This window comes from Ciona intestinalis, chromosome 7, assembly GCF_000224145.3.
Source record: "Ciona intestinalis chromosome 7, KH, whole genome shotgun sequence".
Lineage (NCBI taxonomy): Eukaryota > Metazoa > Chordata > Ascidiacea > Phlebobranchia > Cionidae > Ciona > Ciona intestinalis.
In genome coordinates this window covers 5,245,463-5,259,319 of record NC_020172.2, presented here as the reverse complement: position 1 = coordinate 5,259,319, position 13,857 = coordinate 5,245,463, and the positions used below count along the sequence as shown (strand labels likewise).

The following is a 13,857-nucleotide window of genomic DNA, read 5'->3' as shown; positions in this document are numbered from 1 at the left end:
CATTAGTTATAGATATCATCTAACACCTTACACTCGTATTAACCTTAATGACATTAAACAAACTTCTCACAGAAAAGATGACGAAGAGTATGGTTTAGAACCCCCTGAAGAAAGTTTATTGTAAAACATACTAACCCTTATATAACATGGTGGTGGCTGTATTACTATAAACAAAATTAAAGTCTTTTTAACACAAATAAAAACAATCTTTTTAACACAAATAAAAACAATCTTTTTAACACAAAAAAAAAACATAATAAACATTCTTTAACGGAAAACAATATTCTTTTTAACCCCAAAAACCTCTCTCTTTAAAACAACCATTTTTTTTAACACAAAAAAATCAACATTTTTTTAACACAAAAAACTCTTTGTTTTAAAACAAAACCACATTCTTTTTCGCTACTATTCTATTCAATATGGGTGAGGCCTATGGCAGAGTATGATGGCAAAACAGACCAGGGAATATGGGATGTATGTTTTGGCCCATTACCTCAACACCCAGAGTTATACTAACATTACCACAAACACTATATTTTAAGAACTGATCTTCTGGAAAAAAATAAACTTAGATTTTATTGAAACCAATATTTTATATTCAATTCTGCGTTTTAATAAAATCTGCATGATATTTTTATACTAGAAGATTAGCAATACCATAACAGTAAGGCATGTTACATAATAAATACCATTGTTCATACACAATGCAACCCCAGCAATCTAACCTGGTGTGACTGACACTTGTACTTGCAAAAAATGTGTATTTAAAAATATTTTTTGCGCATAGTTTCACAACGTATATATTTCTGAAAATAGGAATATTTTTAATTTGAAAATGTGTGGTAATGGGGCTCTTGACCTACAATCCCAGGTCTTTTGAAGTGCTTTACCATAAGACCTCACCCATATAGATATAGAAAAGAGTAATTTAAATGTAATAAAATTTAATACAAATACCAACTAATGCAATAATTTTAAAACAGTTCTCAGAAAAGGACATTTTTTACACAAAATATTTTCAAATTTTTATTTTCAATGCAAATAATATTTCTATTCTAACACCCTCTTTACCCCCTCCTAGTGACCCTAGTGTTACGAACGTAGTATCCTCGTACGGGTCAAACTCTGTGATGCTAAACCGAAGCAGTGAAGCGCGGCAACATCTTTATCAATTGTTGAAACAAAGAAACGAAACAAATACTACAGATAGCGCGTGAGTTTTTAAAAAATAAATTTTGCAAAGTTTAAAGTGATCTTTGAAAGTGGTAGAAAATTGAGGAAATGTTACTAAGTTTAAAAACAAACTCTGTCATATATGTTTTTTTTTCCATTAGTAAAAAAAACACTTTTATCTAGAAGAGACAGCTAGAGTCTGCATACTGTTTAATATTGTATTGGCGCATAAATAAGTTTTAAAGTAATGTGTCAACTCTTGTCTAAATCTCAGGTTCCATGGCTTACCACCTGTGTAGGCCCTCAACCAACATAGAATAGAATGTTTTATTTAATTTTTTTTTTCAGTTTCATCATGAATTTGTTTCCTCAATACATCCACTCACAAGGGACTTCCTCAACTGCAAGACCTGCTTATAATTTATACCAAGGTAATGTGTTTGTTAAGTATGGATGTAACTTATTTATCCTTGCTTGGTGGTGCAATGACAGTCGTTATAATACGGGTGTTCTACGGGTGTTCACTTTTTACCCCACTATCACATATGAAACTTTGTGGGTGAATGTTGAGCGACATAAACAACATTCATTCAGTTGTTTGAGATACTATAGAAACCTTATAAAACCATAGAAACCTCATGAATTTATAGAAACCTCACAAAACAATAGAAACCTCATAAAACCATAAAAACATCATAAAACCATAGAAACTTTATACAGGTACACACCAATCATACACGGACGTACGTCTCACGTTACGAAGGAACGCTAGCTCCACCTGGTGGCGAGTATTTGACGACTCAACGTCCTTGGAAAAACCGATGTTTGAAATCAACATTTTTAGCGACAAAGTTTCGCCCGCAAGTTTACAATTTATTGTCAGTTATGGGTGGGTTGTTTATAATATATAAGTCCTGTTTATCATGTTTAAAACAGCTCGGCTGATAGGTTTAATTTTGGTTCGGCGTTTTAACTATAAAATATATAACACAAAATCTACAGTTATTTTTTGGGTTGCTCAGAAACTTAATCTATACTTCAGGTTGATTGTTTTTAGTAACAGTTATTTTGCACAATGTGGTAGTTAATGTGACTGTTTCTATAACAACAATAACTAGTTAATCGCAATATTCCAGATTGATTGGTTTATACGTGTCGGTTGTTTTGGTTGTTGGACGTTTAGTACGCGCTGGTTTGGTTGGAGCAACTTCTACTATCATGTTTCTGTGAGTTTATGTTGTTTCTATCTTTATTTTTATGGTAGAGTAGAGGGAGATGGGGCATCTTTTCATTTTATTTTCTCGTTCCATTTAGTAGTAAACAAAGAACATTCAAAGAATTTTAAAATCGTATCCTCACGACTCCCATAGACCGTTGTTAATTGTTTAAAACACGATATTTTAATATTATGTGCTAACGGTGTCTCATCTTATCCCAAAGTACTATATCAAATAACTTGTATACCTATTCAAAAATGCAACATTATGTTTTTATTATAAATCAATTGTAGATAAATTATATAATGTATATAATTTATGAGGAACTATTACTTTTGTAAATCATATAATGTATAAAAATTATATCCAGCTTCTCAACAACAAAACTATTAAAATACTGATGAATGCAAAATCACAAAAGTAACAATAAAATTATAAATTTATTGTTATTACGATATGACGATTAAAATACCCACAATGCATTGCAGTGAGCTTCCATACGTCGATCGAATCCTCCAACTTTGCAACGATATTTATCTCGTGCAGGAAGAAAAAGAGTTTGAACTTGAGGAAGATCTTTACGCTAAGTTGATTTTCCTGTATCGGTCGCCCACCACGCTTATTAAGTGGTCGAGGCCTAAGGTGGATTAGTAAAGGGGTTGTAATAAGGGATAGGCAAGAAACTGATTGATATGAAAAAATAACGGAAAAAATTAACAGTACAAAAAAGAACTGAAACTAAAAATGGTAACAACAAAAAACTAGATTAAATATTTGACAAACGAGAAACGGAATATTTAGAACATATACAAAGGAAGCAACAGGTTAAAATGATGGACAGGAAGAAGCAACAAAACAAAGAAATAAAAAGAAGATGCAAACAACAAAAAAACAAAACAAAAAACAAGCTCAAAAGTATGAGCACATTTAAAATAAAGGAACAAAATGTTGAAGCATACAACAAACCACCTACAAACAACAACAAGCATATAGAGATCCCAAGCCTCCAATTGAGCTTAAAAATGAAACCTTAGATCCCATATGAGGTGCTTTGTTGCTATGGTAACTCATGAGATTTAAAATGTTATCTTTATGTTGACATGTCGTTATTTTATGTTCCTTGTCAGTTACTGCTTCCTTGCATTACAGAGACTTGAAATGTGGATTTTTTCAGGGTATAAAGAACAAACAAAAAGATATTTGCACCGAGTGTTTAGCGCAGGTCAGCGTAGTTATTTCTTTGTTTGTTCTAATAAACGGCGTTTACACTACAGCGTAGCTCGTTTTTATGTAAAAAGAACAAGCAAAGAAATATCTACACCCAGCGTTGTTCAGCGCAGATATTTCTTTGTTTGTACTTTTAACTTATGTGCGCAATATGATTTTAAATGTCAACAGATATATTACTGATTTTTTCCTTTATTCAATAACACACACCATTATCTCCCTTTGTTATGTAACAATGATCATTGCAGTGAAATAATCTAGGTGTAGTTTTACTTATTTACTTTATGAAACTAATTTAATAATTCCTTTTAACAAGTACTACTGTCAACTTTACAAAGTAATCTGTTTACTAACTCTAGTATTGCAATGTTTTAATAATGTGCCTTAACATGTTAGATTATGGAACATAACACAAGAACATGTTGTATTATGTTGATACATTTGTGTAATTTGTTGTCATAACTGTTTATTAAATATCAGATTCATGAAATGGCCTTTGTATTACTGATTTACACTATGCTTTACCATACACCTCATGCTCACTGTCGAGTTATAACATGGGTGTCTTCTTATACACCAGACACACATGGTGTATTCATACACCTCATGCTCACTGTCAAGTTATAACATGGGTGTCTTCTTAAACACCAGACACACATGGTGTATTCATACACCTCATGCTCACTGTCGAGTTATAACATGAGTGTCTTCCTATACACCATACTCACATGGTGTACTTATACACCTCATGCTCACTGTCAAGTTATAACATGGGTATCTTCTTATACACCAGACAGACATGATGTATTCATACACTTCATGCTTAGCCTACTGTAAATTTTGATGACTACTAGCCACCACTGTGAGCCTTGAACTCGGTACCCCGGGTACAAACGCATAAGATTGATAGACGCCACGTTAACGAACAATAGTCTTATGTTAAGTACAATCACAAGTGCTTCACGCCAACGATTGTTACTTGTTGGATCACAATGGGTTAGAAACAATGGAATTACTTTTAGAAAGTGAGTGCGAGTTGCTCAACTGAAAGCTTTGTTTCACCACAACAGAACATACGTCGATTTGCATTGGTTTGGTCATTTGTGAGTGACTTCCGTAGTTGCCACTCCCATGCTCACAGTTGAGTTGCTGAAGCTATTGCAGTGTGCGGATAAGCAGACATGACTTTTTGTTTGTCCATGATAAATGCCCAAAAAGTAAAATTCGCGCTACATACAAAAGCCTCATACCCACTGCCGAGTAGCTCTCAGAGTCCAATCTCGCCAATGCGCCATAGTCGTTGTACCTACTGTGGGGGAAGATGGGACACCTTTAGCACATAATATCCAAATACCAGAATCGTATTTTAAACAATTAACAACGGTCAATGGGAGTCGTGAGGATACGGTTTCATAATTCTTTAAATGTCTTTTTGTTTACTACCAAATTGGACGCGAAAATAGAATAAAAAGGTGTCCCATCTTCCTCATCCTACTACATTAGTCCATAGTTAACAATCCAAACGTGTATTCGGTTGTTTTATCCCCAAACATAGCAACAACGGCGGCTTCAATTTAGTAGGATCGATAAAACCACTGTTAAAATTTCGAGAGGGTTTTGTTCTGAGCGGGAAGTCCTCTAGTACGTTACTGGAGTGCCCTTGAAATTAAAGCAGTGGAAAAATGAGCGACAATTACAGGCGATATCGACGACCTTCGGGTCTTGTAATGTTGAGAGTGTAGAAAGGTTTTAACTTACAGGCTTGCAAAACTTTTTAAGGCCAAATTATTGTATAAACGTCGACTGTGTATGTATTTTGGGGTAATAGTTAAACGACAGCATTGTTTATGAAGGTGTTCGGTTGTTCGCACAGGGCTTCGGGTTCTACGTACGAGACTATAACGTCGCACCCAGGGGTCTAGTAATAAACTGGATTATATAGCATTCCTTTGACTTAGGTCTACACCTTTAAAGAAGCTGGCTCATATTAAACAGTCGTACAGCCTATGATATTTTGGACTATACAGTAGGGTGGTGGAAGACGGGACACCATAAGCTCATAATATCCAAATATCCTGATCGTGTTTTAAACAATTAACAACGGTCTATGGAAGTCGTGAGAATTCGGTTTTATAATTCTTGAAATGTTTTTTGTTTACCACTCAATGGAACGAGAAAATAGAGTTAAAAAGTGTCCCATCTTCCCCCATCCTACTATTGTGCTTTGGCAGATGTACCGAAGTGTACAAGTATATGGCACGTTTTCGCACATGTACCCAGTTATACAGGCACATTCCTATACTAGTCATAATAATGTAAGCATGGTTCTCAAGTGTGTACTTTCTAGAGCTTATAGGGCTGTGTAGATCGATTCTAGAACCTTTGTATTCTAGAACGTTTGTATTCTAATACATTTGTTTGTTACGTCATAATGTCTAAAGTATTTGTCAACGTGGACAATTATGGATTCGTAACTTCCGGTTATACTGGACACGCGAATGGCGCAGTGAATAATAGGGGCAATATGACGTCGCAAGCCCGACCCGATACCAAATCAAGCGTGAAAGTTAAAAAAGGCGGGAAAGAAGAATGCAAGACGAAATCGACCAAGGAAGAAGCTGTAAAGGTGCCTTGGTGGAAATCTATTTTTAAATCGAAGAAAGTTGAAAAAACGGACAAATGTGACGTAAAAAGAACAAAATCTGATGCCAAAAAAGCAAAAAGATCTTCCAGCAAAAAACGCGATAAATGCCAGAGCGTTTTAGTCGATAATAGCATTGTAGTGTTCGAAGGTATAGATTTTACTGATGGAAAAAATGGCGCTGCTCAGGAGTTTAGCTCGCTTGACCAGTCTTATCGACAAAAATCGACATCTTTGGACTGTTTGGAGTCACTTCGCCAAGGAAAAGACCCGAAATTTGCGAATTTAAAACCGATAGAGCCGTTGCAGTTAAAACTTCCTTTGAAAAAGAAATTATCAAGTAAAAATACGAAATCTTGCAATGCTAGTACAGATACACTTGATAGTAACTTATCCGGAAAAAGGGTCAAAAAAGCGCCAAAGAAAACGAGAAAGACGAACCACATTGCGGATAATAAAGATCACAGAGCTACAGCGTCTGTTGATAACTTACTCGACCAAAAAGAAACCCAAGAACCTCCTAAAATAAAAAGGTCACGTTCGTTACTGCATTTCAAAAACGCGTTTACAAAAAAGGGGAAAAAGCCCAAAGATACACCAGATTCTGCTAAAGACGATTCAAATATTGAAAAACTTCTAAAATTAGAAGTGACAGTGCCACCTAACGGAGACGTGACGTCAATTGATGATGACGTCATAGATGTGTATGAAAAATTTCCAAGACGCAAACCAAGCCAAAGAAAAGTTCTTGTTCATATTCAAACTAAGTAAGAAAAATACTTGTCTTAATTACAATTAAATAGAGTAGGGTGGGGGAAGATGGGACACTTTTTCATTCTATTTTCTCGTCCTACTTGGTAGTGAGTAAAGAATATTCAAAGAATTATAAAACCGTATTCTTAAGAATCCAACAGACCATTGTTAGTTGTTTAAAACTTGATCAGGACATTTGAACATTATGTGCTAAAGGTGTCCCGTTCTCCCCCACCCCACTATATGTTTTGTTACATTTTGTAAAAATTTTTACAACCAAAAATTCTCTAATTGTACAGGCTAGTCTGTATGCACACATTTATTTCTATATAAAAATCTAGTTAAATACAAATCTCTCTTTGTTTGTCCGCTGAGTGTAGCGTAGTGGCGACCATGCTTCTTTCAACCAATTCAATGAATCTAACTTGCTGTATCCTTGAGTGGTGGGGAAACGAAAGTCGTTATAACACAGGTGTTCTGTTTCATACACCTCGTGCCCAGCTTACAAGTTACCACATATGTAACTTATTTATCCTCGCATGGCCGGACAACGACAGTCATTATAACATAAGTGTTCTGTTTCATACATCTTGTGCCCAGCTTACAAGTTACCACGTATGTAACTTTGCAATTAAATGTGTTTTTAACTTTACTTTAATGTAATATTGGTCACAGAGAAGAGATTCCAATAACTAATGGAATACCTCAGTGGGATTCAGGCTCGTACCAATATACGGCCCATCATGCCCCGCACCAAGATACGGCCCATCAAGCCCCTGCTAGTGATGTCATCAAAACTTCCCCTAAACTTAAACCATCTCGTATGAGATTAATGGAGTCATCATTCGTTGGAAGTTCCAAGCAGTTGACGAAAAAGAAAAATGTAAAACAAGGTAAAAGTATGATGGTTTATTTTGCTGGGATTTGTTAAGGATTTGGTGGGCCGAGCTTTTACAGCTTCGGCACATCTCCACTTTATATTCCCTATTCTATACACATTCCTATTTTATCATTTTTATGTAAAATAAGGTTAAACTATGATAGTTCATGTTGCTGTAATTTGTTAGAGATATGCTGCACAAGCTTTTACAACTTCAACACATCCCTATTCTATATTTTGTTTATAACTTTGGAGCTTGGGGTATAAAGGATGATTTTATATTGCTGTAATTGCTTATAAATATGAAAATGGCTCCCTGGCCATGTAAGAGAAAATAAGTGCATTAAAATGTAAAAAAAGATAGTTGCTATTTTAGAAGGTCATTTTTAACGACTGTTGTTCTGTTGCTGAATCCTTTACTGTGTTGTTGTAATTATTGATTTGATTTTGCTATCATTTTCCCCAAAATAAATAAAACTTAACGAAACTTCACAGAAGCAACCAAGCTTAATGACGTGAGCATAACATCTCTTGAAACTGAACCAAGAAATAGAGAACGACAACAAACAGTCACAGCTGTTGTGCATGCTGATATGAACTGCGGCAACACTTTAAAAAAAGTACCTAGCAACACTGGGACATCACATACAACTCCAAAGTAAGAAAAAGTTTATTTTATGAATGAATTTAAGCTGATTTTCATCACAAAAAATGGTCACAAGTTTACAATTTTAATTACATGAGAACTCATAAGCGGCACGAGGTGTATAAAACAGAACACTAGTGGTATAATGACTGTTGTTGTCAATATTGAAAGGATAAACAAAAAAAAGATTGCGTTTCACATATATTTTTTAAATATATTTTTTTTCACTTCACATATATTTTTTAAAGGAAAATTTTAAAGTCACCCCGTTCTGACCCGTGTACTCCTCTATGTGATGATGTCATCAATGATGATGTCATAACTCCTTTGAAAGAGCAAGGGAAGAAGGGTTTAAAGAAAGAAGGTTTGTAATTTGATTCATCCTATTAAGCTTGTATAGTTAGAAACCACTTGTCTGAAGGTCCCATTCAAATTGGGACCCAACCAATAAATTTGGGACCCCCAAATGCCACATAATTTTTGAAGTACTTAATATTTTCAAAGGTAACCCACGCCCAAATAAGGTATGTCACGGTCGGTCGCACTCGGAGGACAACTTGTCGTTTGGACGTTCGTTTATTTTGACCGGGAGCTCACCTGACAAAGTGAGTATTGTGATGTAATAGCTGACATTAGTTTTACAAAGCAAGCTTGGTGTACTGGAACAAGTTGTAGCAAAAATATTTTTCTGCTTATGCTTTGAACTGTGGGACCTAACCCTTACCCTTATAGAATAGAAAATACATACACACTAAAAGGGAAATCTGGTCTAAATCTCATGTCCCATGGTGTGTCAAGCTGTAGGACCTCACACATATGGAATTGATAAATAAATCCAGAACTAATTGTTTATTGATATTAAGTCAAACTATGACCACAACAAGTACCATACTTGCATACCTCACTGTAGACCTGTAGAAATTCACGCGTACAGAATATAGAATAGACCAATAGAACCAGTGCCAATTCTCTTTGTTCATAATAAATCAAACTATGACACCACTAACAGGTTCCAGACGTGCATACCGCACTGTAGGTCTGTACCTTACCAATATATGATAGAATAAATAAATGAAATCAGTACCAAGTCTCTTTGTTCACAATAAATCAAACTATGAAACCACAAACAGGTTCCAGACTTTATATTACGCACGCACCCCTACCTTGCAACATCTTCAGCAATGCGGCGGATGGCTCAGTGTTTACAACAGGCAAGTCATGCTAGGCCGACCAAGAAAATGCCACGTCATAATGATGAGGTTTGTGACATCATAGAGAAACTTGAAAGTTGCAAGTCATCGGTTCCTGACGATGAATTTTGCTTGAAAACGAGCGGAAGTGTTGTTTCTAATGAAAGGTCAGTCTATAATGCAAGGTTTATCAAACAGTATCTTGGGACATTTTTTCATATTTATATGTATGGCTGAAAACCCATATTATTTCTTTGCAGTGCTGCGCAATGTGTTGTGTCACCTCCAGAAAACCAATCGGCAACACTTTCTTCTAGAATAAAATGGAATAAAATTTCTCAATCATTTTCCAACGAGAATTCCGCTGCTGTGAGACTACTACAATCTAAACCTGATCAACCAATCAAATCAGAGGTCAAGGAAAGGTCAAACAGAGGTCAAGCAGCTAATTATGTAATTAATAAGAAACCGCCTTTCAAACCACAAAGGTCAAACAAGGGTCAAATCATCAAAGTACAAAAACAAGAAGCAGAAACTAAAATCAATAATTTTCAAAACTCGCCGACAATAAAATCCCCTATCATCAAAACTCCCAAGTCATCATTACTCAGCACTCCTCAGTTCTATCATCGTCGTTGCTATAGCGATTCGGATCTTTCATCTTCTCTTATTGTTTCTCCGATGCAAATATTTAATATCGGTAAGTTTGTTACTAACATTATAACTTTACCTTTGTGAAATGAATTGAAATTTTGAAATCAAATGTTTTCAGTTATAAGATCTAGTTTTGGGTTATAGCATATAATGAAATGTTTTGTGTGATAGTGGTTAGAACGCTCCACCATTAATAACCACTGGGTTAGAGCAATTACTAAAATGTCTTACACAAGGACATATAGGCCAACAATAGAGGCAGGGATGAGACTCGGAACTGTTTCTTTTAGTTTAAAGGTGTAAGATTTAATAGATATAGCATGGTGCCGGTTATGAAGTTATTCCAACAATATTTCTTTTATGTTTATTAAGTTACAATTTTATTCACAGATTCCAACAAACTTAAGAAGAGAGATTTTAACAGGTAACATTTACAATGTTTCAATGTTTCCATTTACAATGCTTTGGTATATAAACTGAGTTTAGAGTCTCCACTGTCTCCCAATGATTAACAAAACGTTAAAATAAAATTGACACTTTTATACCAAAAGAGCAAAAAAAAAAGTATATAAAATACATATATATATTATATATATATGGTGGGGGGGGGGAGATAGGACACCTTTTATGTCTATTTTCCTGTCCCATTTAGTAGTAAACAAAGAATATTTAACAAATTATAAAACCGGATTTGCACAACTCTTATAGACCGTTGTTAATTGTTTATGACACGATCAATGCATTTTAATATTACATGATAAAGGTGTCCTATCCTACCCCTCCCCACTATATAGTATTTTAAATATTAACAACAACTTATAGAAGCAGAAGCAGTCGGAACGATCGGTTTTTAAACAGAATGAAAAGCCGGTTGGAAAGATTAGAGAGACTTCGCGATAACTCAATTAATCTGAATGTGCATTCACAAAGTACACCTGTAAGTTGCATACAAGGTTTAGACTTAATATTTATTCTTCACAGGGCTACAAAGTAGGTTGGTTGGGGTAAGATAGAACATCTCATTTTTTTATTTACAGAACTATATATCCTAAAGTCAAAATATTTTTGGAATCATAATAGCTTTGGTTAAGATAAAACCTTTTTTTTTTACTCAACCATTATTTACAGAATTATATAACCTTATCCTCACAACCCTGTAGGATAATTTTTCAATACTTGATTAGGAGACATTATGTGCTAACTGCTGATGTATTTATACCAAAAGTACTATACATATGTTCTATTCTATGTGGGTGAAGTCTCGGAGCGTGGCACAACATAAGTCCTGGAATTTAGGCCAGAATTGACCCATTATCCCACTATACATATACATTTACTGCCAGAATACATCTCTTCTGTTAAACCTAACTTAAATTTCCTCCCAGGAGCAATACACAAGCTTAATGAACAAACTTCTCAACCCACAAGCCCGGCGGCAATTTGGTTCTAATCTACGACGAACAGTTTCAATCGACGGTTCAAACCCCACCCTCGCCACTCAGGCGCAAAACGGAAGCAACTCAGTGAGATTCAAACAACTTATCAACACAAGGCTGGGAAAGTACAAGACCGGGGGATCGGTGCGTCAAATCTCACTCAAGGAAGCTGAAGACACTTTCCCTGCTCCTTTAAGTCCTCCCCTCCACAAAGAAGAAGAGAGAGCATCATGTGGCTCAGATTACGAAGCTATTTGGCCATTAGAGGGAGGCCAGGATAAAACAAAGAGTCGCCTACCCACACAGAGCAATCATTCCCCATCTTTACCCTCTAAACATCTTCAACCAATTTCAGGCTTGCCAATAATGACGTCACAACCGTTGATGACGTCATCGAGCCATACGACATCAGCAATACAAACAGAAATTAAAGTTTCCTCAAATCCGGTGACATCTGTAAAAAGTGTGGAGCCAGCAGTTTGTGTGACGTCATCAGAGAAAGTGATGTCATCTTATCGTGACGTCACACATCTAAATTACATATCGGCGCCAAGTTTGGTACACAAAGTAAAGTTTGGGTGCTGCATGTCCGAACTCGTTGAGAAAAACTCAACCGCGAAAAAATCCGACCGCGAGGTGGCGCACGGGAGGAACACTCGTGTCACGTATACGTCGGCGAACGCGAGGCCTATTATTACGTCACAGTCGGGCACTTTACGTTGCGATCGACTTAGCGTGAATCGAAGACAAGTTTCGAATATTTGTTATGGGAGTGGGGAAAGTTTTGAAATTCCTAAATCAACTGTGATTGGTCGAGAAAGACACGTGATGAGGTCGGATACCCCGGGTGTTTGTGACGTCAGTATAGACCCACACGATATATTCTTCTCAAGCACTCCGGTTAAGAAGTTGTATTCGAAAGTTCGGCCTCATAGAAGGCCCTGTGACGTCACAGACACAGCGGAAGGGAAACAGCGAACGAAGCGAAAATCGCGGCACAGAACAAACAACAATCAAAAACTACATGATGCAGAGAGTCCTGTATCCGAAAATGAACGAAGATCTCCGAATTCATCCGAACCTAGTGTGGAGAGCGTTTCTCCTAACCCGAGTATCTTCCCGACCGCAAGCGACTTCTTTCTACGATCGTTGGTCGAAGAAACTGAGATCCAGAAAACAATGTTAGCGGAAATGACGAAAATAAGAAGTAAGTACGCCTCTGGTGGAATGGATGAAGCAATCATAAAGGTAGTATGAAAGTAGTTGTTTAGTTTTTTTTACCGGTGCCCTGACACAGTGGCTTCCGTTTGCCTCTAGTCAATAAAATGAAAGTTCGATGCTCGGCACTGCTACTATTGCGGGCGTGCGTCGTCAATATACAAAACATTGAACAACAAACACCTTAAAAAAAAAACGAAAAACGAGGTGTATGAAACAGAACACCCATGTTATAACGACTGTCGTTGTCCCGCCATGTGAGGATACATAAGTTACATACATGGTAACTCGTAAGCAGGCACGAGGTGTATAAAACACAACACCCATGTTATAACGACTGTCAATGTCCCGCCACGCGGATAAATAAATTATATTCCATATTTATCTTATTTTACCGAATATTCCAGAACAATTTGGCTTCGGATGAAAACTGGAACCAAATCGACAACGGTTGCCATGGAGATGACGAGAAGTCTTCGTCTAGCGATACTGGATCGCAAGGGACTATTACGTCAGAAAGGCTCTCATTGTTACGTCATCGCATGACGTCATGCAGCTCGTCGAGCGATGACACGGTGACGAACTATGACGACATAGAGGAGGATGGTTACGTCACAATGTCGTCGAACGACAGCACTTCTGCGCAGTTCGGGAGTTTAGTTTGCCCTCGGATAACCCCTGTTTATGACGTAGATAAATTGGTGACGTCACGACCTGTAGAATACGTCATCGATGACGCGAAAGATTTTATGTTGTGGGATTGTGACGAAACGGATCTTTAGTTATTATGACATCATAGTATTATTCACCTTGCATCTCAAA

The 13,857-nt window shown here is 36.4% G+C and overlaps 2 protein-coding genes across 6 annotated transcripts in view; both read left to right on the top strand.

Annotated features, from left to right (window-relative positions):
- LOC100181562 (piezo-type mechanosensitive ion channel component 1-like) overlaps positions 1–3,246 on the top strand; it is a 39,708-nt gene extending 36,462 nt beyond the window's left edge. For all 5 annotated transcript variants that reach the window (XM_026835088.1, XM_026835087.1, XM_018812426.2 and 2 more), the window contains 5 exons: positions 1,082–1,213; positions 1,522–1,604; positions 1,894–2,062; positions 2,310–2,399; positions 2,879–3,246. In XM_026835088.1, the coding sequence (XP_026690889.1) occupies positions 1,082–1,213; positions 1,522–1,604; positions 1,894–2,062; positions 2,310–2,399; positions 2,879–3,041 (637 nt within the window). In that variant the 3' untranslated portion in view covers positions 3,042–3,246. The remainder of the gene's footprint in view (positions 1–1,081; positions 1,214–1,521; positions 1,605–1,893; positions 2,063–2,309; positions 2,400–2,878) is intronic.
- Positions 3,247–5,949: 2,703 nt separating this feature from the next.
- On the top strand, positions 5,950–13,817 carry LOC100179237. The gene is made up of 11 exons (XM_002122940.3): positions 5,950–7,025; positions 7,687–7,904; positions 8,387–8,549; positions 8,786–8,901; positions 9,042–9,142; positions 9,668–9,894; positions 9,988–10,427; positions 10,772–10,805; positions 11,204–11,318; positions 11,767–13,065; positions 13,443–13,817. The coding sequence occupies exons 1-11, from the start codon at positions 6,049–6,051 to the stop codon at positions 13,815–13,817; spliced, it is 4,065 nt and encodes a 1,354-aa protein (XP_002122976.3). The 5' UTR covers positions 5,950–6,048.
- The last annotated feature ends 40 nt before the right edge of the window (positions 13,818–13,857 follow it).

Bases quoted from the DNA above. Each gene is read 5' to 3' on its own strand.
- LOC100179237 (XM_002122940.3), top strand. From the start codon at position 6,049: ATGTCTAAAGTATTTGTCAACGTGGACAATTATGGATTCGTAACTTCC. The intron at 8,550-8,785 runs GTAAGAAAAAGT...TATTTTTTAAAG, and splicing joins ACATCACATACAACTCCAAA to GAAAATTTTAAAGTCACCCC. The intron at 11,319-11,766 runs GTAAGTTGCATA...ATTTCCTCCCAG, and splicing joins TGCATTCACAAAGTACACCT to GAGCAATACACAAGCTTAAT.